Source organism: Rhinolophus ferrumequinum, chromosome 4 (assembly GCF_004115265.2).
Source record: "Rhinolophus ferrumequinum isolate MPI-CBG mRhiFer1 chromosome 4, mRhiFer1_v1.p, whole genome shotgun sequence".
Taxonomy (NCBI): Eukaryota; Metazoa; Chordata; class Mammalia; order Chiroptera; family Rhinolophidae; genus Rhinolophus; species Rhinolophus ferrumequinum.
Genome location: NC_046287.1, coordinates 85,666,267 through 85,693,770, shown reverse-complemented (window position 1 = coordinate 85,693,770; position 27,504 = coordinate 85,666,267). Strand labels below are relative to the sequence as shown.

The window sequence follows — 27,504 nt, the reverse complement described above, 5'->3', positions numbered from 1 at the left end:
GAGGTAGTAGACTGCCATTTTACGAATGAGCTAAATTGAGACAGGAAATTTCTTGTCTCAATTTAGATGAGAGAAGAAGAGATGAAGACTTGGAACGGAGTCCTACTTTTCTGGCCACAGCTGGTGGCCTTCCATGTGGTCCTTTTACAAAACTGGCTGCTGCCAATGGCCTGCAAACATGCTCCCGTTCCCACCATTCCTCATTCCAGATTACACATCAAGCTGTCTAACACGTTTCATTACATGTTTAGTAGTTGAAAAGCATGTAATTTCCAGCAATTATAAATGCTGACAGACACAAGTAAAACACAGCCAATGGAATCTAAATACCATGGCAGTTTTAAACCCATTTTTTTTAAGCTCTTCCTTAAGAATCAAAGTTTATATCATTACTCTCTCCTTGAACTCATCTCTATATGTAATGTTTTTCATGCTTCAGTCTTATTGATAACCCTATCATATAAACGGAAATTAATTTCTATTTCCTGATCACAGGCTTTTATATTAGATTATTAAAATCACTAGTACACAACTGATCAAAATAAAATCACATTGATAAATACTAATTATAAAAAGTAAAATTGTATCAGAAATTCATTTAAAGATCTGAATGGGCTTTCCTCTTCCTCCCTCCCAATTAATTCAGTTAGTGTCTAGAGAAATGCTAACTTTTTGCTGGAACAGACAAGGTTCAACATTGATTCTGTTTTTCTTGTTTTCTCTCTTTTTAAAAGCTAAGTGCTGAGAAGCCTCATATCAGTAAATAAGAACTGGAAGTTTTGTTAAGTGTCCCTTAATTCTTGCCTAGTTGTACGTCAAGAATCATATAATCTATCACTAAAAAAGGTTCCTAATCATCCATTAGCGTCCTTGAAATTTTATTAAAAGCAAAACCCTGCAAACCATCTGACTTTTGAAAGCATTTGTCAACCAATCAAGACTCATTCGGTCTCTCAATAACTATACATAATTTCAAATTCCTTTTGGTAGTTTGGAAATGTTTACACACTGGGGAATACTAAGATTTGAGATGACTAAGAGGTACAGAATACAGTCTTTATGGAAGCTAAGTGTCTGGAAATATCCTTAAAACTATCCCTGCCTACCATAACTCTTGAAAAGTCTTTTAAGAATGGTGGAGGGAAAAGGAGTTAACCTAAGTAACTTTGGGAAATGGTGTTTTGACTGGAAGTGTAAGGTTACAGACAATAGGAACAATACATAAACTCTATTCTAGTAGGTAAACTTGTTTTTCCCAATGGTATGGGTTAATAATTTGGAAACTGCTTTACATGTGTTTTGATGTTGAACAACTAAGTAAGCCAGGTTTCTTGCTGTCAGAGAAGCTACAGAAAATCAAAGGGTGAGGATGGGGGTAGTTAGAATGAACCCTATGATACTGGATTAAAGTCCAAGACATCAGTATGAACCCATTCTTAGCTTGATACACATACAGAGAGACACAGAAATGACTACAGATGTGAGTAAATACACAAGATAGTATAAATACATATATTCTGCAGCTCTTCCTGCTGAGAAGCCCTCGAAACAGTGACGCCCCTGTAGCAACAAACACACCCAGCACCCAGATCTTGATTTCTAAACCAGTGAAAGGAACTAGGTATCTTTGAGAAATAGCAAATTCTGTGGCTGGGTTTGAGAAGGTACAAGATGACCCTGGACCATCTTCTAGCAGTGCCAGAAAGTAAGGAAGTGCTCAAAACACCAAAGGATGTGGACATATCAAAGGGACAAAGAGCCAACCTGAAACAACCCCCAATGGCCAAAGCTTGAACAATTTAAGCAGCAAAATAAATGACTTAGTATTGGATTATACCCTTATTCAGGAGATGGAGCGTAATTCCTCTCCACTTGGGTATGCCTGGACTTAGTGACTTGCTTTGAGTGAACAGAGCATGGAAGTGGAAAATTAGTTAACTACAGTGGAGAACTGGGCAGACCTGCCTTAACCAAGTGATCAAGGTTAACAACAGAAGTAGTAAGTCACGTTGAGATCAGATTCTCCCTGATGATGTGATGGGAAGAACACTTCACTTCTGCGGTGTTCTTCCCCAACACCCTTTAAGCTCTGTCTCATTATGAGAAAAACGCCAGACAAACTCAAATTGAGGAACATTCTACAAAATACCTAACCAGTACGTCTCAAAAATGTCAAGGTCCTGAAAAATAAGGAAAGACTGGGAGATTGTCAGAGACCAGAGGAACCTAAGGATGACTAAATGTTGAAGTATAAATAAATTATGTGGAGGTAAAGGTTATACCACAGTTTTTGTATGTTAAGATAAAAAAAATTGTTTAAATCTTTAAAAGATGTATGTATTCCATATTTTAGCAGATCCTTACTAATGATCCCACTGTAGTTTCATAGCTATTCTCCTCCTATTCTTCACTTGAGCATTGTTCCCTATGCCAGGTCAGGCTTATGCTATTCCCACACTTGCCCCTGTGGGATCCCTTGGGAAGCGCCTATTCCTTCTTTAGTAAAATATTCTCGCCTCACTAAAGTATCATGGAATTAAATGACAGGAAACAGTACAGTGTGTCATGGAGATCCATACATGTTGGGATCCTACCCCCTTCATTAGTTCCACAACATTGTAGTTGCTGATACTTTCCATATTGATTCCTCACCTTTGGCGCCATTCCTTTCTCACGTACAGGGCTGACACCTTCTGACAAGATATGTAGCCCACCCCACTCTTCCTGCAGTGGATCCTCTGACCAGGGTTCTTTTGTGTATCTTGTGAGGGGTTGTATTTAAGGACAGCTGGTAGTGGGTGAAGATCATTGAAGATCGTTGATCACTACCCGGTGATCAATGAAAAACTGCACACATTATTATGTTATAATATATTTAGATCTTCAAATCTTTAGGAAAGGTAAAAAGAGTCACATAGTAATAAATATAAATCATAAAAACGCAAATAACGTTATGGACTGCTGTCATGCTCCATGGTCGGCATCCCTATGAGGTAGGCACTGTTATCCTCATGTTAGCTTAGGAAATTCGAGCCTAAAGAGGTTAAATAATTTCCCACAATCGCACAAGCAGTAAACAGTAGCATCCAATTTCCATTCTGACTGCAAAGCCCAAACCTCACACCCATCATGCTACACTTTCTCCTTTAAGTTAAAAAACTCACAAGAGTTGTAGATTTTTTTCAAACCTTGTAATACTAATCAGGAACAATTTTAAATATTCAGTTCCCCTCTTTATTCTGTTTCCAAGGGGAACAATACATTTCGTAAGCTCATATTATCCAAACTTTAATTCCTCACTTTTAATATCTACTCGTTGTGACTAAGGTACATTTCCTTGAGCATTAGCCTTGAGTATCAGACACTTCTGGCCAGCCAACTCGCTGCTTCAGTTCTGAGATCCAATCAAGGCTGTCGTCTTCCTCCTCAAAGTCCCTGTGGAAAAAGTGTGGATATTAAGCCTCCATATTAGGGACACGGTAAGCAGAACACCATCATAACAATATTTACATTTTTGAAAAATGAGCTCCAAAAGGCACTGAACAGAGAAAAACATTTGTCAGCGCTTGCAAAAGATCACTTCTCTCACTATTTCTATCAATTTTTCAATATATATAATTGAATATACTAAAAAATAATAAGTCCAAGCTGAACGATTATAAACATATGGCTCAGTCAAGAATTCTGTAATTACTATTATGCATTACCATACCATCCCAGACCAAAAAAAATCAAGATATAAATATTCATTTATGATGTAAAATAAGATAACCAATTCCTATTAAACCTGAAATTACTAAGGTATAATTTAAGTTACACACACACACACACACACACACACCACAACTCAAGCTTTCTAGGTAATATCACAACATACGTGTCCTCCTCATCCAGCCTAGGTTCGAGTCTCTCTGGGTCCAAAACGACAGAATCATAACCTCCATCAACACTGTCTGATGCTTCTGTTTCTTCACCCAGGGGGCCTTTCAAGAGCCCTTCTGAACCTTCAGAGGAATACGAACAGAAATCATGCTCATTTAAACATGCTAATTTAAATATTGTGCATTTGGGACTAAAATCCTCCAAAAGCTTGCTAGTTAATTGAGGATAATTCCATGTTCTATATATTTTTTTCAGTACCTCCCCACTTTACCTAGCATAATTTCTGGCATAAAACAAGCCAAGGAAGCATCAGTGTGTGTATTAAATTTTAAAATACTACTGTCTTCAAAAGAATTCACAATACAATTAAAATCCTCAAATATAAGAATTTATATGAAAGCATTAAAAGTAATCAATGGATAGTCAGATTACAGTTTCTTACTGTGAGGAAGTCTGAACTGTAAAATCACTAGTATATTTGCTACTCTTAAAAATGGGCTACTCTTAAAGAAAGCAGTCACGTGATTATTAAAACAAACAAACAAGTGAGCTAATAGAAGTAATATAGCTCTATGGGAAATTTTAAATATAGCTTAAGACTAGCTAGGAAAGACTCAAGAAAACCTAAAAATACAACGCTATGAATTATTTTATAACTTTAAAATCAAAGGGTTTCTGGGAGGAGGGAACAGGGAGTTATTGTTTAATGGGTACAGAGTTTCAGTTTTAGACAATGGGAAGTTCTGGAGACAGATGGTTCTGATGGCTGCACAATATGAATGTACTTAATTCCCCTGAACTATACACGTAAAAACATTCAAAATGGTAAATTTTATCTTATGTATATTTTACCACAACTTAAAAAAAAAAAAAAATCCAAGGGTTTCCATGGTTACATAACAAACATGAATCACCTGGTCTATATACTGTGTATGTTTGAAACGCCAAGCTGAGATTAGCATTCTTAAGGATGTTCAACAAGGTTTCAGGAGTCTCTTTGAGCCACTGCTTACGGGTATTATTTCCACTGTACTTTATTACAGAACCACCTAGTTGTGAAAAGATAAAAATTAGGGCCAAATAAAAAAGATTTTCAGCACATATCTTCCAGATCATATTTCAAGCAAATCAATCATATTTTACTCTCTATTAAAATCTACTTCACTCACTTGTCTGAGCAACGCTCCAATGTGTGACACCAAACATCCTTCACAGTGACATTAAAAAAAAAATCTCCAGCCCATTAAACAACTATGTGAAAATGTTCTATAATAATAGTATTCAATCTGACTACTAACCTCTATCATCCTCTGCTGTCAAACTGGATGTGAGTATGGATGCATTTTCCAAAGCTGTAAGCGCTGCATTGGATGCATTTTTTTCCCACTGTCGCCTGAGAGGACTTGGTGAAGTGGCTTTCCTCGGATGGACTGATTTATTATCTGATTTTAAAATGTAAAAAAGGATTGTGGAACATATTCTTTCATTTATTCATTTATACCCACACGTATATTTCTCTAACAACAATACAGAAGTATTTTCTCTTTCAAATTCAGATCTAACAACAATGTTGTTCAACTTTAAGTAGCAAAAAAAAAAAAATCCAGATGAAAAGGCAAAACAAATCATTAAGGTGAATTTTTAAAAATAACATGTATAGGGTGGCCGGATGGCTCAGTTGGTTAGAGCTCAGGCTCTCAACAACAAGGTTAACAACAAGGTTGCCAGTTCGATTCCCACATGGGATGGTGGACTGTGCCTCCTGCAACTAAAGATTGAAAACGGTGACTTGACTTGGAGCTGATGGGCCCTGGAGAAACACACTGTTCCCCAATATTCCCCAATAAAAAATTTTAAAAAAAAGGAAAAATTAAGACTTTATACAATTAAAAAATAATAAAATGTATATACTTACATAGTACACTATGTACAAGAATGAAGCTCTGAGAGGACTTATATACACACTGAATGCCATGCTTTCTGTGGTTGAGAGCATAACAAATACTAGTTTTTCTAAAGACTCTTACTAATATACACTATTCTCTCTGGATAAGTAAGATATTCCTGAAATAAATAAATTACTGGATAAGCAAACAAAAATCTGCAAGTCCACTTGTTTATGACACCTATGACCTAGTCATGTGAACAGATATTCCTTTTATATCCCCCAACCACTCACTTATACAATGATTAGAATTTGAATAACTTACCTTTCTCTTCTCTGTTTACTCTCCTCAGTGCACTTTCAACTATATTTTTATTAATGCTTTCTAAATCAGTGTGGCTGTACTTTGTACCTTGTTCTTCCTCTTGCTTTAAAAGAGATTAAAAATACAGATTAAACAATGCGTGATTTGCTACAAAAAAGGTAAACAACTATGCAGTTAGATGTTTTAATTTTAAATAAAGGTTAATGAATTAAAAAACATTAATGATCACCAATCCTATACATAAGTGTATATTAATAGCCATATACATCATACATACCATGTTTCCCCAAAAATAAGACTTAGCCAGGCAATCAGCTCTAATACGTCTTTTGGAGCAAAAATTAATATAAGACTTGGTCTTATTTTACTATAATATAGGACCAGGTCTTACAATATAATATAATATAATATAATATGTAATATAGTATAATATAAATATAATACCAGGTCTTATATTAATTTTTGCTCCAAAAGACACAGTAGAGCTGATTGTCTGGCAAGGTCTTATTTGCGAGGAAACACGGTCTGTATATGTATATTAATAGTCATATACACTACTAGCTGTTAATATCAATCATTGCAAATATGAAGAGGTTATATAAAAATGACATATTTGAGAGGACTTCATAGAGGAAATAATAAAAAAATTTCAATATCCTTTGCTATATTGGGCTTTTCATGCTGGAAATATCAAAATGAAATATTGTATAAAGTTGCTACATATGGTCAAAATGTTCCCACTCAATTCATTATTTTTCCAAATTATTGAAGCACTTGATATCATGAACTATATAGTACATGCTATCATCTTTAAATCTGCACATATTTTGAGAAGGAATACATACCCAGTGCCTTGAGTCTCCAACACATAGGTTCTCAATGATTCGTTGAATAAATCAATAAATTAAACAGCAGGCTGTAGCTGGCACATTGTTTTCTTACGTTCTATACAGTGGTTCTCAAACTTCTCTTCCCATACACCCAGGGGGCATGATTTCAAAGGTTCCCCCAGCCACCCCCCCAATAGACAAAACCTTGGAGGAGTGGCTGTGAGGAGCAGTTTTTAAAAGCTCAGGGGGCGGGGGTGGTGAGGGGAGAGTCTCATATTCCACGCCTGCTGAGAGTCACTGCCCTGCACACAGCAGCATCCAACACCACTCCCAGCCCATCACACCTGTGGGCCTGCCCGGGACTCGCTTCCTCCCTCAGCTCTCCTGTTACCTGACTTACTTTTTTGGTTCTTTGTCCATTCCGTGTACATACTGTATCCTTTTCATTTTGTGAAAACACACTGACTGATACCCACTCTAGGTGGTATTAAAATCACAGTGGTGGCTGCCTGGGATGAGAGTGGAGATCAGCTACAAAAGGCCATGAGAAAACTTTTTTAGGGGCATGGGATTTCCATGTCTTGATTGTGGTGATGGTTATAAGACTATAAAATTACCAAAATTCATCAAACTGTATGCTGAAAATGAGTAAATTTTTATGTCAATTATGCCTCAATAAAGCTGGAAAAAATAGTATTACCATGCAAAGAAAAAAAAGTAGAGGTAGGATATATTCCACTTGTAGCAACATAATGGTGGGATGTTATTTATTTACAATCTAAGGTTCATTCAAAAAGTTTAGAAGTTTAATTACTAGTACATTCCATAAACAGAATAATTTTTTGTTAGTACATCCTTTCCTTTTTAAGTTGAAAGATTGATTAAAATGCTGAAGAAAGACAAAAAATCATCAGTAGGACACGATTCACCAAGAGGGCTATGACAACACTAGGAAGTGGACTGGCCGTTACTATGTATGACTTCACTGTAGCTTTCATGCAAAAGCACTCATAGCTAAACAATACCAACAGGACTTTGAAGGCCAGGCTGAAAAACTTGATTCCTGGGATAATGGGGATGCACTAAAAGTTTTCGAACAGAAAAATGTCAATATCAAAACAGTGATCTAAATAAAAAGGAAATTCTGATACATGCTGTAACATGGATGGATCTTGAAAATATTATGCTAAACGCAAGAAGTCAGACACAAAAGGACAAATATCGTATGATTCCACTTACATGAAGTATCTGGAATAAGCCAATTATGTCATAAAGACACAAAGTAGAATAGAGGTTACCAGGGACCAGGGTGGGTGTGGGGATGAGGGAGGAATGGGGACTTATTGTTGAATGGGTACAGTTTCTGTTTTGGATGATGAATAAGTATTGGAAACAGATAGTGGTAATGGTTACACAATTTTGTGAATGTAATTAATGCCATTGAATTATATACTTAAAAATGACTAAAATGGTAAATTTTATGTTATATATATTTTACCACAATAAAAAAAAAAAAAAATCAAAAGTAGGCTAACACAGGATTTTCATGACTAAAAGCTGAACTAAGTTCTCTCACAGTTATATTGTAACCACTTGTCATCAATAATTAAAAATAAAAAAACAAACAAAATAAATGGTGATCTAAAGTGGCTCACCTGGCAGTACAGGAATATAGCTACCAATTACTTCACATGCTAAAAGATAAAAAACTATTAAACTATAGGGACCAGGTCAGAGTCTTCCAAGTATCCCATGACACCTAATAATACCAGGTACCCAGGAAATGGTTATTTCATAAATTTAAGTTTCAAGCACTTACCACTGTGCTTGCTTCTTTTTCCAAAGCAATCCTGATTCTGTTGGGGTCTGCTTAAAGAGAAAAGAGAAGGTAAAAAGAGAAAGCACATAAAGGCTCACATTATTAAGCTGCTAATGTGATTTGCATAAAGCTTGAGAGACAAATGAAGACAAATGAAGTTTTTAAAGTCAAAGAACCAAAGCATTAGCCGGAATAGCGATTATCAGGCTTTAACCACCTAGTAAAGCACCTCAGCTGCTAAAAGAGGCCATTTCTTTTAGCACCTCAGCTGCTAAAAGAGGCCATTTCTGCTGTTTTATTCCTAACATTCATCTGAAAGTTGACATCTCTGTTTATTTATGCCAACCCACTTAGGCACTAGGAAGTAAGATACTCTGCATCCTTGGAAGGTCACTAACACCTTCAGTGCAAGCTAGTCAGTGCTTTTGCTGACACCTGTGATACTAGCAGGTGGAAGAGGCGACCCTCAGTCAGAGAGAACTAGGGCAACAGATCCCTTTGGTAAGGATAGTTCCGGCCTGATTTTCTTCTGACAGAGGCCTGCTATCTGTGTTCCTCATTCAGTCAACATTTTAAATACTTGCTATTGAGCATCTATGATGACAGGCACAGAGGATACAACAGTGAGAAAATGCAACAGGGTTCCCGTCCTCACAGAGCTTTCATTGTTCTAGTCTCACTGTCTACAGACTAGAGATGCCACCAGACACGTGGCCCCAACATGGTGGCACCTCCTCGCTGGTTTACTCCTTTCTTTTTAGAAATGGTAAAACTACACTTTTCCAAACTATCTTTAAACTTTTCTAACACTGCTTTTGTTGTTGTTGTTGCCCAGCATTTAAAAACGAATTTCAAACTACCCTGGGATGTGAACAAAAGCTACAAAGCAATACCTAAAGTAAAATCAACACTAAAACAAACTGCTGACACAAAGATTACTAGCTGCCTCTTAAATAATGGAGAAAAGGGTAAATTATAAGACTAAAAGGTTTACATCATTCTTACAAAAATAACATTTAAAATTTAACTTTATGGAAACATAGTTTTCGAAGTGTTTCTACTGAGATAATGGACACCAAACGGGGAGGTTTTGCAACATGTCCCTATAGTGGATGACCTTCCATTCACCTTAACTCTTTTCTCTTATTCTGGTCATATCTACTATCTTTTTGGATCTCTTCAGATGGAATATCTGAGTCACTGATGACAAAAACAGCTTTGAAAAAAATTAAGAGATGACAACTTCCAAAGAGATAATAAATTACATTTGAAATTTGCTCAGGATTGACGATGTATGAAAATTTTGTGCAGCTATTATGTGAACAGTTCCAACTTTTGTAAGGGTTCTGTTTTTAAACATTTATTTACAAGATGGATCTTTGGAAACTTGGGGATAAATTTTCCTCTAAGGGTAACATTGTATTTTCATGGTTAGATTTCTAGGCTAGCTCACAGAAGCCTTCTACCTTACCCATAACAAACTAGAGTAAATATGATACTATAATAAAACAGAACAATTGTTACATCGCTAAAATCTCCAAGCTTTTTGGATCCCTGGCAAACTAAATGTGTAAGATTCAGTACAGAATTACATCTTAAGTAACAGAGGAAATTTTGATTTCAGGAGTATCTCTGAAAAACCTCTCTATTAACTTGAAAATTACATTTTTCTTTTTTGGTATACTACATTTAAAAAGAACACTTAACAAAAAACAAGCTTTCTAAAATTCTTACCCTTTTTTCTTGGTGTACTATGCTTAGATTTTTTGGTTTCTTCCAATATCTGCTCGCCATAATCTGTGATGATCTGAAAATTTAAAGCAGAGAATTTAAAGATATGAACCACTTTTCTTTAGATGCTGCCATGTCATTTAATTATCAACATTCTTTCCCACAATAACATTGAAAGTTGAAAAATAAAAATGCCATTTAAAAATAAATATAGGGGCCAGCCCGGTGGCTCAGGCGGTTGGAGCTCCATGCTCCTAACTCCGAAGGCTGCCGGTTAGATTCCCACATGGGCCAGTGGGCTCTCAACCACAGGTTGCCGGTTCAACTCCTCAAGTCCTACAAGGGATGGTCTGCAACTAAGACTGAACATGGCACCTCAAGCTGAGCTGCCTCCTGGATGGCTCAGTTGGTTGGAGCGCGTCCTCTCAACCACAAGGTTGCTGATTTCGACTCCCGCAAGGGATGGTGGGCTGTGCCCCCTGCAACTAACAACGGCAACTGGACCTGGACCTGAGCTGCGCCCTCCACAACTAAGACTGAAAGGACAACAACTTGAAGCTGAATGGCACCCTCCACAACTAAGATTGAAAGGACAACTTGACTTGGAAAGAAAGTCCTGAAAGTACACATTGTTCCCCAATACAGTCCTGTGCCCCTTTCCCCAATAAATAAATTAAATAAATAAATAAATAAATAAATAAATAAATAAATAAATAAATAAATAAAATTTAGACACACAGACACTTATCTAGGAAAAGCTTTGAAAGGATATGGAAAACTACACCTATGATGATACTTGGGGAATAGCATTGTTGGAATAGCATTGTTGAAGGGGGAAGAGGAGGGAAAGGAAGTTTTAACTTTTTTATGTTTTTTATACGCTGCTGCATTATTTGAGATTTTACAGGTAAAACATGTAACTGTGTTTAAAAGATAAACCGTTTTACATACACTTGAAAACTGTTCACAGTCAATCCAACACATAGCGTACCTCTGGGGTTAGGCATCTCTGGATAAGCCGAGCTAAAATGCCTCTAGAGAGAAGAGTGGTAGCTGAGGGGCGATGGGAGGGATTCCTTTTAAACATCTGCTTGATTAGAAGCTGCAGCTCGTAGGAATAATGAGATGGCAGTGGACGCACAGACCCCTGACATATTTTGAGGATAAGACTTTTCCAACTATTTGCCTGAAACTAAAAAGTAAAATTGAACTGTAAAAGCAGACAGATACAAGGGAGGAGAATAAAAATAAGAAAATACCAGAGGAACTGAATTCATATGAATTAATTTGAATAAATGTATCTATAAATGTATCTGCTGCTTGGTCATTTTTCTTCCTAGAGGTATCCTTAAGATACTATTCAAAATCTTATGGTAAACATAAGATTTTGTTTAGGAGGAAGGTAAAAAAATAGTAAAAAAACTTCTTCCCCATCTAGAGTAAGTCTTAACATCAGTGCTAGCTTCGGGTACTTTATTACTTCTAATCAATGTTTTTGCAGATACATATTTTATACATATTTTTAAAATCAAAGTAATACATACATATGACTTTTTTAGAAGTCAAATGACACTAAAGACTTACAATAAATATTGGTTTATTTCACTCCTCCCTAGAAATCCCCAGGCCTACTTCCTGGCAATATGCACTTTAGACTTTTCCAGTTTTAAACATCTGTTGCAAAATCCTTTTCACCTTTCATGTTATCAACATAGCTATTAAAATTTGACAATAGAGTGGGATATAACATGACATACCAGAGTAACATTTTAAGAGTTTTCATTAAAATTAATAGAATTAATATTAGGTATCAGCCTCGATACTAAGATCATGTTGGCATTCTGCATTGGAAGTGCATTATCCTATTAATAAAATATACAAGAGTGAAGACAAAAAAAAGGAATAATCAACATATGACAAAGGAAAAATTCAAGTACCGAAAAATTGAATCTGCATTCCCTCAGGCTTTTTAACCATTTTACTGAGTTTTTCTGCATTTCCTAAAGGTTTGAGAACTACTTTGCCTAAAAGCAGATGACAGAACAGACTGTGTGCCAAACATTCCGGGCACTATGCTCATTAATAGTTATGCTTGCTACGAAAAAAAGACCATGTAGGGGTGGCCGATGGTTCAGTTGGTTAGAGCACGAGCTCTTAACAACAAGGTTGCCGGTTCAATTCCCACATGGGATGGTGGGCTGCGCCCCGTGCAACTAAGATTGAAAATGGCGACTGGACTTGGAGTTGAGCTGCGCCCTCCACAACTAGATTGAAGGACAACGACTTGGAGCTGATGGGCCCTGGAGAAACATGCTGTTCCCCAATATTCCCCAATAAAAAATTTAAAAAAAAATGTATATAAAAGTTTCTGAAAAAGATAAAATCAGGGAAATAAAGAATATAATCATAAATATGACATTGGAGTTTAAAAAATAATTTTATTTATATACAATAGCAGTCCTCCAGTTGGGCCATACATTAGAATCACCTGTTTTAAAAACACTAATGCCCAGGAAACCCTCAGAGATTTTAATTCAATTAGTCTCGTATGGCCCAGGAATCAGTATTTTTTAGTTTCCCACATTGTTCTAATTATGCAGCCGGCATTATAAACCACTCCTTAACAGTGCATGACTTCAGTCCAAGTTACTTTCATCTAGTGGTGGTAAAGGATTTTTCTGATACTACTCTCATGAGCCCTATGTGCTTTCCAGCACATCTGTAAAAACGCTTGCTAGCACCAAGTTTCAATCCATACCCAAAGGACAGAATTGATTTCTAGGCAAAACTAAGACCTAACAGGGATCAGAGCTACGACTGCTAGCTCTATGTAATAAACACCTGCTGAGGAAGCAGAGCAAGTTATTTAATCTCTTTTTTGTTAAATTATTTTTAAAAATATCTTGAAAAATATATGACAGGGCAAAGTCTATTTTATCATAATAATTCAGTTAGACAAGAAACTCACATAATAAATGAAATCTAACTGTAAAAGATAAGTATAAAAATGGTGCTGCCACTCTGGAAAACAGGTTTGCAGTTCCTCATAAAGCTAACCATGCAATTACCGTATGATCCAGCAATTCCACTCCTAGGTATATACTCAAAAAAAACCAACTGAAAACAGGAATTCTGACAGATACTTGTACGCTCATGTTCATAGCGGCATCATTCACAATAGCCAAAAGGTGGACACAACCCAAATGTCCATCAGGAGATAAATGAATGGATAAACAAAACATGGCATAAACATACAATGGAATATTATGCAGTCATAAAAAGGAAGGAAATTCTGACACATATGCTACAACATGGATGAACCTTGAAAACTATATGCTATGTGAAATAAGCCAGACACAAAAGAAAAACTACTGTACAATCCCACTTATATGAAACATCTAGAGTATGGAAATTCACAGAGATAGGAAGTGGACTAGAGGTTACCAAGGCTGAGGGGAGAGGGCTATGGGAGGTTATTGTTTAATGGGTACTGAGTGTCGTTTAGGGTGATGAAGGTTTTGTAAATAGTAGTGATGGTTGCACAATATTGTGAAATAATTAATGTCACTGAATTGTACACTTAAAGTGGTTAAAATGATAAATGTTAGGTTATATATATTTTGCCAAAATAAAAAAAACTAGTAGCAAAAAAAAAAGGAAGGAAGGAAGGGAGGGAGGTAGAGAGGGAGGAGGGAGAGAGAGAAGCTAAATATAGAACTACAAAAAAACGAAACAATGGAAATTTTCTATTAGTATCTGCTACAAAAGTGGGTCAAGGCAAAGATGATAGCGATGGAAAGATATGAAAACTTTCATAATGAAGAATTCATCGTAGGGAAGCAAACTGACTACTGGACTTTGGCACATTACTTAGGACTTAGCCAGACACGAAAGGCTGCCTTTTCCGTTTTGCCCGCCATACTTACTGGATGCTTCAGGGTACAGAGTTCATACAGAATGCAACCCAAGGACCAGATGTCACTGGAAGCAATGCAGGTTATGAGTTATCAGATGAAAACATATGTACTTTCCAATATTAAAAAAAAAGAAAAATTACCTTTAATAGGAATATATAAGTAATTCCTGGCTATTAAAATAAAACATCTGGTACTTTTGGTCTAATACTTACTCACTAACAGTAATATTCACAATAAACTCTCTGCTCCCCAACCTCTACCCCTCCAAATCAGGGTGGTTCACATGTCACTTCTGTAATATTTGGTGCAAGAGGGAATCTTTGTGGACTCCGATTATCACAGTAGGAAGGACTTAAAATTCCCCTAGTGCAGCTTCCACCCCAACCGTCTGTGAACAAACCAGGCTTTTGATCACACCCCCTGATGGCCAGCCATCTACCTTGGGCACAGTCTGTGCCCTTGTTGGAAGGCTAAGAGGGACAGTGTTCTTCCATATCATAAGTCAAGCGTGTCTTCTGGAGACCCTCTCCACCCCCTGTTAGCTCTACCTTCCAAGATAAAGAGAACAAGACTACTCATTCTTCCACAAAAGAGCTCTTCAGACATCAGAAGAGTTCTATTGTTTGCCCTATACGCTCACCCTTCTTCACGTTAAGCATCTCCATCATTTTCACCTCCTCGTTGTCATTCTCCAGACTTTTTCTAGATGATACTCCAATTTTAACTAATGGCTTTTATCAACTCTTCCCCCCCAATTTTAATTTTTTAAAGTTTGAAACCTACAGAAAAGTGATAAATGCCTGTGTGCTCCTTCCTCCTTCCTAGTTTTCCTCATTAACATCTGCCACATTTGAGTGCTATTTCCCTCCTCTATCTATATCTGAGTTGCAGACATCAAACACTCCGCCCCCAAACACATCAGCAGGTATCTACTAAGAGTAAGGACACTCTCCCTCATAAACACAATGCCATTGTCACATCCAAGATATTTAACCTGAATTCAATAATATTATCTCATATTTTTTCAAAACTGAAATTTTCCCAATTGCCTCATAGCTGTTCCTTTATAGCTGTTTTGTCCCCAACTCAGCCAATTTTACTCTTAAGGAACCTATTTAGTATGGATTATCGTACCCTTTTCTGAAAGCAACTTGACAGAAGGTAACAAGAGCCTTTAGGTGTTCCTACTTCTCAGATTTCATGCCAAGAATGTGATACAAAACAATGACACAGTTATGCATAAAAGGTATATTAATCACAGCACTGTTTATGACATTGAGAATTGGAGACACCAGAGGAATGTTAAGTAAATTTTGGAAGAGCCATGTAGTAAAATATTATGTAACCATTAACAATATTTACAAAGAGTTTAAATATTTAAGATTTGTATAAGAGTTTAATCACTTAAATAATTATTTAAGTGATTAAACTCTTACAGAAATTTTAAACATCATATACAAATCAATATGATGTAATATAAAATGAAAAAAAGCAAGATACCAAATTGTATATAGAGTACATAAACTAGGTTTGGGTGGGGGAGAAATGAATGGATGAAGAAAACACCAAAATGTAATTAATAGTTGTGAAAAAGTGGGTGATTGACATTTCCTTTCCTGTACAATCCCATATTTCCAATTCCTCCCTGACCACAGACTCATTCAACCGGCAGATACCGTATTACTTATACTCAGAAAAAATGTTAAGTTTTAACTTATGAGGTCTTCATACTATCTTATTGTAATCAATTAACCTATCAATCGAGTGCTTATGACCTAGTCCTGTAAATGTTAACTCAATGACAGAATCCAGTGGTTCCTGAATTTTGCTGCACATTGGAATCACTTGGTGACCCTAGAAAATTACAGATGCCTGCTTCCCACCCCAGACATTCTGACTGAACTGGTATGGTTGCAACCTGCACTTTGGGATTTTCAAAAAGGGGAATAGCAAAGTCTGAGAACCAGTGATATAACTCACACTAGAAATGACTGGCCTTTCTTTCACCATTTACATTTAGCTCCTCTCAAGTCTGATTAAAACAGTTGGAAAAATATGATTTTCATCTAGAAGCCTTGGAGGTCAGATTCGACACTGCTTTTACCTATATTTTTTTAAAAACCAAACTTTATTTGTAGGCTACAAGGCCTGCCACCAAACAGTCACCCTTGTACCAATAAGTACATTACTTACCTTTTGTTGTTATAAGGTGTGTTTTCCCAAATTTCCGGGGGCACATAATAAGGTGTTCCCACGTAAGTACAAGCAAAGGCCATGGGACTAAAACCATAGAGAGGCAAAGAGTGAGTACAGAGCATTCCCAATAAGGGATTATTTGATGACTGTCACTTCTACAGGATAGACATACATACTTGGAGAGAAGGCGGGCAGATCCAAAATCTCCCAGCTTCACTTTCCCATTTTGGGTGAGGAAGATATTCTGCATTAAAAAGAAGAGCTCAGGTTATGTCTTCCATCACTCAAACATAAGGCAGAGGTCTCCAGAGAAGCTGTCTTTCCAAGCCTGCTGATGATGGAGAGATGAAGGGTAGAAACGCTAATAGCTGAGTCCTCAAGTGGAACACAAAAAGACAAAGAGCCTCTTGACAGCTATACATCCTCCTGCTTAGGAATTCAGAATGACTGCTTAGAAATCTAACAAGCAAGTTTCAGATTGTATCATCAGCAGTCCCTGATTGACCGATTGGGAACCTGTATCAGGACAACTCCATGTGGCAGGCCAAGGTCTCAGCCATTTTCCATCTCAGAAAAAATAGTCTTAGTAAGTAGTCGCTACTGTAAGAGAGCTTGGAACGTATTTAATGAAGAGATTTAATGATTTTTTATCAGGTAGAACCTTATTTGGCTAGTGTGAATATTAGGTTAACAAATTTTCTGAACTAAATAAAAATGTCCCAAAAAGGAAATAGAGTAACACAGAAAAAAAGACTAAATGAAATAGTTTTGGGGGTTTTATGGACCAAAAATGTATTCCACTTACCTTGGATTTGATATCTCTGTGTAACACATGTTTCTTGTGAATGTGATTTACTCCAAGGCACATTTGTGTAAACCAATTAAGTATCTGTAAGAAAAAAGCATGCAAATCTGCAAGAATACAAAAAATTGGTTCATATTAACCCAAAATTCCAAAGAATGGTCTCTAGGCCTTAGGTGACTTTGGTTTTACATAATGTAAACACAGAACTCCTAAAGATAGTTCAACTAAGATTCAGTGTTGCCTAGAGAAAGTCAGAAAAGCTATAAATTACGTTTCATCATCTTATGTATGACCCAAGTAGCAATTTAAAAAAACTCCCACTGTATTTTTCTTGTATTCAACCAAATTAAAGTATTTCTTTTTTTTTTAATTGAAGTTTATTGGGGTGACAATTGTTAGTAAAGTTACATAGCTTGCAGGTGTACAATTCTATATTACATCATCTATAAATCCCATTGTGTGTTCACCACCCAGAGTCAGTTCTCCTTCCATCACCATATATTTGATCCCCTTTACCCTCATCTACCAGCCCCCTCCCAAAGTATTTCTTAAACACATATATAAAAGTAGTTTACCACTTTGAAATAAATACGCTATAACTGTATAGTGCAATCATTACATCAGATTTTCATTTCCTTTTTCAGAATATTCTTATATTAACATTAAAAGATTTCGTTGTATTGTCAATAATCATTTGTGGTCAGTATTCTGCTTATAAATCCCTAGTCAATAGTACCCAGAATTTCCAGGAGCCTAGAACTAAATGCCAAACTGATTATTTTTTTCTTTTTTGGTATAGAGATGCATTCATTTGAAGTCAAGGTTGACCTCCTTGGAACTATGGAGCCCACATTTTTAACAAAACAACTTGTAAATAAAAAAATATTTATACCAATACATTTTTATAACATACCTGAAAGCAAATTAAACCTCATAAAAGCTGTTTATTTAAATATTTTCCTTAGTCAATTCATTCAAACATTAGTACGCAATTTTCAATTAAAAAGGCAGTAAATACTAGACTTAAGGAAATATGCTAAACTTTAGAAGGAAATAGATTGAGAATAGGTACTCCCAAGAAACAGAAATGTGGGCTTCATTTTTCTGATGATCTAGAAATACAAAATAAATCCATCTGCCCTCTAAACTTTAAATACAACAAAAATCAAAAATTTAAATATGTAGTACAAAATATGATGAGTAATACAATTTTGAAATTCTTCTAAAATGGATGTTTTATGCCTTGATATTTTATAAATATATCTATTTTACTTCCTTAAATCATCTCAGGCAGGTACATCCTGACAACACTAAACAGAAGAATGGACACACACAAATGAGACCATTCTAACTAGTGTGTGTCAGGTAATCACAGACCCAATGCTTTGTTTTAACTTATACAGATTTTTATGGGAAAAGTTGCTTGTAAATCTTGAAGGAAACTATGTAAGTCAGTCTCTTACCATATCTTCAGGAAACAACTTGCCTTTCTGTTGTTTAATCTTTTGCATCAGGTCCCCTCCATCACAATATTCCATCACAATATACAGATGTCCTTCAGCTAAAACAAATATAAGACTCTTTAGGAAAGCGTAGTGGCCATAATCAAATTCAGAAATGCATGCACCTGGGGGAGTTCATATTTACCTTCAAATGATTCTTTGAAGGCAACAATATTGGGGTGTTTCATTCTGGCTAACAAAACAGCCTCCTTCCTAGAATTCTGTGTATCAGAGAAAGACTAGAGGAAGATTTTAAATAAGTGTAAATGTAATATTCATTTTAAAGCAGACAGCTTCACAATCATATAGTTTATACAATACTTCAATGCCAGATACAGTTTTACAGCACTGCACTTTGACCCAGCTTAAGTTTCTCAAACTCTAAGAGAAAACATATGGTGATTTTTCAACTATGGCTATATTTTGCATGCTTAAGCTGACCTCTTATATTCTGACAAGTATAAATGTAAACTAGTGTTAACATCAGTCTAAGCATAACCTGATTTGAAGAGCCAGTAGGCCATTCACAGTAGTCTATCCTTAAAGAAAACTAGAGATTTCATGTTTTTACTGTCTGCATCTCTTTATCAGTCCACGGGCCCAGATAAAAAAGAATATACTGGTGTATTACTGCAGCAAAGATGGACAAAGACCATACGCAAAGTAGTTTCCAAAACTGTTTATCCTTTAATTTACTCTATGAGGATAAAATCCTGACTGCCTTATCTTACAAAGAAACCGCACAACGGTTCTCAGACCAGCAACCTCAGCACCAATAGGGAATTGGTTAAAACCGCAAATTTACAGGCTTGTCCAGCCGCCTCAAGCAGAAAGTAGGTGTGAGGCTCAGCAAAGCGTTTTAACAAGCCCTCCAGGTGATTCTGATGCTCACTCAAGTTTGGGAATCACTAAACGAGGTCAAGAATGAAGGTGGGGCAGGGAATAGCACTCTGGGAATTTTATTAAAATGCATTTTTAAAAAAATTGATCAAAACAGTATTAAGCAGCCTCCATGGCATGGATTCTTTCATAGGACAACTAAGTTACACAGTGATAAATAGTGATAAATGAGCACCTTCCTCATCATACAGGGAAATAAAACCTACAAACTGATCCACAGAATAGGTTCCCTGATACCAAAGGTTATTAGCATTTTAGGTCTTTGCTCTTCATTGTATCTTTATGTTCCTTTTTCATTAATATTACACCTGAGTTGTTTTTGGCAGACTCCCTACACTCTTAGGTATACAAAATTGGAAATTATTACAAATTATTCTGAGATAAACAGCAATCGTCACCTTGGACTATTTTTTCTTTTTGTTAATTACAATAACATAAGAACCACATACAACATATTAAAACCTTGTAAAGCTAATGGGTAAACCCATTACATCTTTGGCACCGAGGAGCAATTCCATGTCAAATCTCAAGAGCTTATTCTCCTATACAAATCGCATGTGCACTTTCAACATGAGCTAATTTCTTCAGCAGTGACCTTGGGAAGCCTTATTTCCTTCATGGCAAACATCTGATGACTGCTGTCCTGCTGAACCAAAAGGGCTCTGCCAAAGGAGCCCTCCCCGATCACTCTCAGGACCGTGTAGCCATCCATGCTGGGCACCGAGACAGCCCGGCTCCACTCTCGCAGTCACCACGAACTCCCAAACTATAGTCAAAAACAGAAACGTGTGAGTTACATTTATTTTCAAAAGGCTGAATTAATGCAAAGTAGCTCTAATCACCATGACAGGACAACAGCAACTTATTCCTTTATTATTCAACAGGTAGACACTGAGTACCTGCGCCAGATTTTATAATCCTGCACAAATCTCTCACCATCCCTGCCATCACGGACGCCGCCGTATAGGCGGGACCACAGATCTCAACACATGTAGAGTAGTGAGTCTTACAGAAAGAGTTGGCACACAGCAGAAATTTCCAGGGGAGTTAGGAAGAGGATATTTAAGCTGAAGCCTGAAGGATGAACTGAAGCTGGCTAGTAGGCAAAAAGGGTTTTCCCTCTGATGGAGGCAGAGGGAATTGCATATTTAAGGGCAAAAGAGATCGTGTTCAGTTTGAGGAATAGAAAGAGAACTTAGATTAATAAAGCAGACAGGGCCTGTCTAAGCCAAGTTCAGGTTGCCGAACTTTATCCTTGGAGTAACTAATGGGCTGTCTCAGAAGGGTTTCAACCAAGACAGCAATACAGTTATATTTGCCTATTAGAACACTCACTCACTCTGGCTACAAACTGAATGGACTGGACAGGGGATGGGGCAGGAGGGCCAGAGTGGAGACTCCAACAACAGACAAGGCAGGAAAACGATGATGGAATGGAATAGGGTGGTGGTAATAGGGATAAAGAAAATGGGACGGAAATATGTAGAAAGAATTGGCAAGATTTTTGGTGATCGATTTATGGGGGACAAGTAGGGAGAAGGTTTCTGGTGTAAACTGGGTTAATGATGGTCTCATTCTCTCAGAGAGGGGAAAGACACAATGGTTGTGTGCGTGGTTTTTGTTTGATTTTTCTGACAGTGGGAATGTGGCAGGGGTGGGGAAAGGCATGTTGAGTTGGAGGTGCCTGTGACTAAGAGATATTAAAGAGTCTCTTAATTTCAGTCTCCCCTTCTATGCTTCCCGGATAAAGCATCTAGTTGCACTGCTTAATATGTAAGATAGAATGAATATAAAGTTCCTAATACTTGGGTACATAGGCCTCCCAAATAAATGGCAGCTATTATTATTAAAAGCTTAGAAAGGTAATGCTTTCTTTTTTTCATTACAGGAAAAAACACTGGAGTGAATTTACTTGATTTTCAGAAAGCTTATTTGTAGTGTTTTATTTTATATTTTTTAAATCATACCACAAGGAATTATGAGGCACTGAGAGCAAGGTAGATAAAAAAATCACAAACCAAAACCTATGGTATAGAGAACTGTAAAACTTCGTTTATATTCCTGTTTATCATAGAATTAGGAGGAAACCCTAGAAATAATTACTTCATATAACCAAATCAGATGCATTGTCTTCAAGACAACTTCTCAAGAACAGTTAGGTCTTTCAGTTTATTTAGGGACCTGGAAAAAAAAAAGTTCTTTGCCACTATTCTACGTGACCCCTGGTATTACACGATTTAACACGGAGGCAAGTTTTCCCACATTCCTATTCGTTTTTACTGCAGGGTGTTTATTCTACTACGTGACCGGCAGTAACTGATAATAAACACAGCAACCACTGACACTTCTTGGCTGAAAACCACAATTGGTCCTCTCTGCCCACATTTGCCCTTTTATTCAACATTACACCCATAAGATCATTAAGAGACTTGCATGTACTCTGAATGTGACAAAAGTGTCCCTTCGCATGCCTATGCCAAACAAAAACTAATAAAGTGATTTGCAAATACCCAGAAGTGGGATCGCCGGTGAAATACAGGTGAGGTTGAGAAGGTGCGCGCGGAGTGACCGCAACACGGAGGAGACCAGTCACCCAGCTCACCGGCGACCAAATCCTTGCTCCCGGGGATCCCGCTCCCCGGACAGGACCCCACCTGCGCCGCCCTCCCTCCGCCCCCCGCCCCCCGCCCCCGGGTCTGGAGGCGGCGCGCGGCGGGCGGCCAGGCCCCGGGCTGTGCTGGGGCCCCGGCCCTCCCGCATCCGGGGCGCGTCTCCCACGCGCCCCCATCCCGCGTGGACGCCGCCCGCTCCCCAGGCCCCACACCGCGATCCTCCCTCAAGAGGCGGCCTGCCAGACTAGACGGCTCACCCACTCCTCGGCGGCCAGAGTCGGCTCCTTGGCCCCCAGGACTGGCGCGCTTCCGCTGGGTAGGCGGGCCTCTTGGTCGTCTCTCAGGTTGCGGGCCAAGGAAGCTTCCCTGGTCTGGCGGGAGGCCCCGTTCTCGGAGTAGGCGGGCCCATGAAGGGCGCGTTCTACAACTGTTGTTCCACCTCGCTCTAGAAAAATTCCAGTAGTATTTAGGGAAAGTAACTTTTGTCTCCAAGCGAACAGCCAACACAGATAAATGTCCCCGGGCACAGCACTCAGTTTACTGGCTGTGAACTTGGGCAAGTGTAGAGGGCAGAACAATGGCCCTCCAGAAAGGGCTACCAGCCAAGAAATGCAGGTGGCCTCAAGAAGCTGGAAAAAGGCCAATAAACGAATTGCTCCCTTGGGCTTCCAGAATAAACAGAATCCTGCTGATACGTTGACTTTAGTCCAGTGAGATCTATTCCAGACTTCAGATTTCCAGAAGATAATAAATTTATGTTATTTTAAGCCGCTAAATTTGTGTTAATTTGTTACAACTGCAATCGGAAACTAATACAGCAAGTAATTAAACCTCTCTATGTAAAAGTATAATAGGATTATTATTGTGAGGATTTAAATACATTAAATATATTAGAATATGTATGTTAGAATATATATTAGAATTATATTTTAGAATATATATTAGAATGTAGACATGTTAGAATAATGTCTGGTTATACTTGTAAGTGCTAAATGTATGCACTATAACATGTAATAGTTAATACCGTATATGGTTGTTCTGAAGTGTAGTGATAAGAGTAGGCGTATAATGTTTGAATGGTCAACACTGGCAACACTTGTACTGCTTGCTTTCATGGTATGCAATAAAACAGACTTGTTTCAATGAAAACAACGAAAACAAAACCACTACACATGCATATACCCAGAATGCAGCTTACAGCTTAAGTTTCCATGAACTACCACTCCTGCAGACTGAACAACAGGCACAGACCTCAACCACAGCATGGGGGAGAGAGAAGGTGATAAAAGAACCAACTCTTTTCTTCCCCACTGAATGTCAACAGTCATGAAAAAGACTCCTTCCCTGGTTTCATCAGTGTGTCAATAACATCTTTTTTGGAGTGACACAATTCAACCAATAACAATCAGCAAGCACAGACTGGTGAGGATGGGGACGTGGGGACATTGAGAACAGATCTGGCCCATTTTCTATAGCTATTGCCAAGCATGGATCCCAGCCAAAGGAGATTCTGAACTAGGTAGTGATTGGAAATAATAAAATGTTATTATAGATGACGTACACAAGTTACTAGGTGTTAGACACTGTTTTAAATGAGTTTATACGTGTAAAGTACTTAGAATAGGACTAGATAAGTGTTAGCTATTAACTCATATAATCTTCAAAATAACCCTAAAGGTAGATACAGTTATTATCTCTAAGGCGTAGACAGGTTATTTGCCGCAGGTCCCACAACTAATAAGTGGTAGAACTAGAATTAGAACCTAGGCAGTATGGCTCCAGAGTCTGCCTCACCCATTACACTACAATAATGTTAGAGAGATGGTGCAATAGTAAACAGTACCAAAAGTTACAAAGTCTAAAGAGGGCCCATTGGATTTAACAGGTAGTCTTGAAGAGAGTAGTTTCAATGTGATGAAGGAGAAAATCAGATTGCAGTAGTTGAGATGGGATGGTCAAGAAGAATTTTGAAGATTCTTAGCCGTACAAGGGAAGGAAAGAGGGTGATAACACTGGGTAGACGGAAACACAACATTATGAGAGTATTTTATTTGTGGGGAAATTATAGATAAAGTTATATGTTGAGGGATAATAAATCAATGAAAGGAAAGACAGGCTGAAAATATTAGAGGCAGAGGGGACTAGGAAGGTCTAGTTGAGACTGAAGCAATCAGAAACTGGTATAGGAAGTAATTAAACTTCTCTATGTAAGAGCCCAGTAAACGGATTCGATGACTGACAGACTCACTTCTGAAACCAGAGGAGGAAATAAGCTTGTGTATGAATGTAGGCAATTTTAGAGGAGAAGGAATCTTGAGAGACTCAGTTTTCTCTATGAAATAGAAAATTAAGTCATCTATGGAGTTTGGGTGTTGGGACAAAAATCTTAAAAAGATTTTTTTAATCAAGATTTTTATATTTGCTTATAAATTATATACAGTAAAATTCTGAATAGTGAAGTTTCGATTATTTTTATCAGAATACGAGAGGAAGCTAATGTGGACAAAGGTTACTGAGCAGCTCAGAGGTGATGCCAATATATAGCTGTGTAATTGTCTACCGGTAGCAGTGAGAAGTTTGGATTAATCTAAAATTGAGATTATACAGATAAGTAAAACAGAAGTACACTGGGATGAGAGTTGAGGGTGCTGCTTTCAGGATGGTTGAAGTGACACACCTTGGTATCTAGGCTGAATATCCTTGTGAAGGAAGTGACGTCTAAACTGGCACCATCCAAAATGGAGCCATTAGACATGTGCGGATATTGAGCTCTGAAAAAGTGGCTCATGCGAATAGAAATGTGCTGTAAGTATAAAATACACACAGGATTTTAAAGACTGTGTACAAAGTAAGTAAAATATTCCATTGGTAATTTTATATATTGATTAATGCTGAACTGATATTTTTAATATATTGGGTTAAGTAAAATATATAGCTAGTAGGATATTTTAAATTACATATGTAGCTTGTAATATATTTCTATTTCTAGTGCTGGTCTAGAGAGTCGTGATGGGGGGAAAGGGAGCATTTGATGAATCAGAGGTCTGAATTAAGTAAAAAAATACATATAGAGAGCCAGGGAGAAAGAAAGCTAGCAGGAGAGTAGGTGTGAAGAGAACGGGACCATAATGTCTAAGATGTCAGGAGAGGAGCAGTTCTTGGTGATGCCACAGTCCACGTGTGGCCTAGGAACCAGTAGCTGAAGGACGAGGCAATGTTCATTGGAATGAGAGCTGAGGGAGTGACCGAGAAGTCCTTAGATGAAATTAACAAGGAGAGGAGGCAGTAATCTAGTTCAGGACTTCTCAACCTCTGCTCTTGTAATGCAGGGTCTCATCTCCTGCTCCCCGCACAAGAACGCAGGATATGGTGAGGCCAAAAAGGAACACCCACGGAGCCATAGATAGGGGAATCATACCACTATATTCTCAATGGTGGTGATTGAGACACAAAAAACAAACATCCACCAGTACCCCAACGAGGTGTCTTCAAGTACCCCACTCGCTTGCGTCCCAGAGAGACACAGGAAGTAGGATCTGCAATCCACCATCCGCTTGTTAACCTCACTTGCTGGCCGCAATCCGCAGTCTGCTTCTCTGCCAGCCAACCAACCAACCAACCAACCAACCAACCAACCAACCAACCAACCAACCAACCCCTTGCCAGCGTAGCCACAGCAGTTATATTAGTGGCTAACGGCTAACTGGTTACAGCTGATGGCCACCCAGCCACAGTGGATGGCCATCTTATTATAGCTGATGGCCATCTAATAACCGAGCTAGCACCTTTTCACGTGAGGCCGAGAGCCTGTAAACTGCTTTCTGGGACTGTCCCCACAGCACTGTTGACAGTTGGGCTGGATAAGTTTTCGTTAGGGGGCAGGATGGGGGTGGCATTGTCCTGTGCTTTACAGGTTCTTTAGTAATTAATGTCTCTGGCCTATCCCTACCCCCTGCCCTCAGTCATGACAACTACAACTGTCTTTAGAAATTAGAAATGTCCCTGGGTGGGCATGGGGATGGGGAGAGGTGGAGGCAATGCAAAATTGCCCCTGGATGATAACCACCCATCTAGTTGGATACTCTGAGCCTCAAAAGAAGGTGGAAAAGTAACAGTCTTTAGGTGATAACACAGTAAGCAATTGCAGACATCACCTCTCAGCTTTGCAGTGTATGGGGTACAGTGAGCAGGTAAAAACTGATTACAGAGCCAGATTTGTCCTGGTAAACAGTATACCTACAACAAATATTTTCAAAATGTCAAACTAATACTGTGATACCCAATGAACTTGGAATCTCAAAGTTAATTTTCCGGAGTTCCTAATGAGATAATAGGCTCCAATTCCAGGACTTGTTGATAGAGAAAAAAAGATTCTTAATTTTGGGAGCTCCCTCTATGTATTAAGTGCGTTAGGTCTTACAGTTTCACTACAAGCCGTGTATATAGACATGAGGGACGCTATAGGGGCAGATTCAAGCAGGCATGAAACTGCTCTACTTCTGAAACTTTGATGAAAAGGAAGAGAATAAATCAGACCTGAGAACCCATCCACTTAGCATCAGGTGGGGCAGCTGGAAATCTGGGAGCTGCAATCATCAGAGGTCAGCTCAGGTCAGGTCTACCATTGGGCTGGAAAGACTCAAACAGCTGGGGGCTGGAACAGCTGGGGTTCCTCATGCATCTGTCTCTGTGTGGTTAACTCCTCCCAGATGAAAACCCCATTGCACCGACCTCCCCACAGTGGTTGGAGTTATATATTCTATTATTTTTTTAAGTGGGTATCCTTATGTTTAACTGTTGTAAGGTATAATTTACATATAACAAAAAATTCACCCATTTTAAGTGTACACTCCAATGTTTTGGCAAATGTATAGCCCCATAACCATAATTAAGATATGGAACATTTCCATTACTCCAAAACGTCCCCTCCCCCACATGTGGTCCCAGGTAGCTTCTGATCTACTTTGTCAATATAGTTTTACCTTTTCTAGAATTTCAAGTAGATGGCATCAGTAATTTTTTCCTCTGCCTTCTTTTAACGTTTTTGAGATTCACCGTATCGTGTTTATCAGTAGTTTGTTCCTTTTTCTTGTTTCCTTT

General features: G+C 38.0%; 1 protein-coding gene across 5 annotated transcripts; it reads right to left on the bottom strand.

Moving 5' to 3' along the window:
- Positions 1 to 2,939: 2,939 nt before the first annotated feature.
- On the bottom strand, positions 2,940 to 27,504 carry NEK3 (NIMA related kinase 3). 5 transcript variants are annotated; one of them, XM_033105170.1, is made up of 17 exons: positions 27,387 to 27,504; positions 22,662 to 22,849; positions 20,388 to 20,558; positions 19,038 to 19,131; positions 18,854 to 18,951; positions 17,391 to 17,474; positions 16,762 to 16,829; positions 16,583 to 16,669; positions 14,399 to 14,453; positions 11,464 to 11,664; positions 10,476 to 10,548; positions 8,742 to 8,791; positions 6,093 to 6,195; positions 5,181 to 5,324; positions 4,797 to 4,931; positions 3,878 to 4,004; positions 2,940 to 3,435 (listed from the first exon to the last, which is right to left on the bottom strand). In XM_033105170.1, the coding sequence occupies exons 3-17, from the start codon at positions 20,502 to 20,504 to the stop codon at positions 3,345 to 3,347; spliced, it is 1,527 nt and encodes a 508-aa protein (XP_032961061.1). In that variant the 5' UTR covers positions 20,505 to 20,558; positions 22,662 to 22,849; positions 27,387 to 27,504; the 3' UTR covers positions 2,940 to 3,344. The 5 variants fall into 5 exon arrangements, with proteins under 5 accessions (XP_032961061.1, XP_032961062.1, XP_032961064.1 ...); XM_033105172.1 differs by having other exon boundaries at positions 2,941 to 3,435; positions 8,742 to 8,788; positions 27,387 to 27,502; XM_033105171.1 differs by lacking the exons at positions 22,662 to 22,849; positions 27,387 to 27,504 and adding an exon at positions 22,617 to 22,633.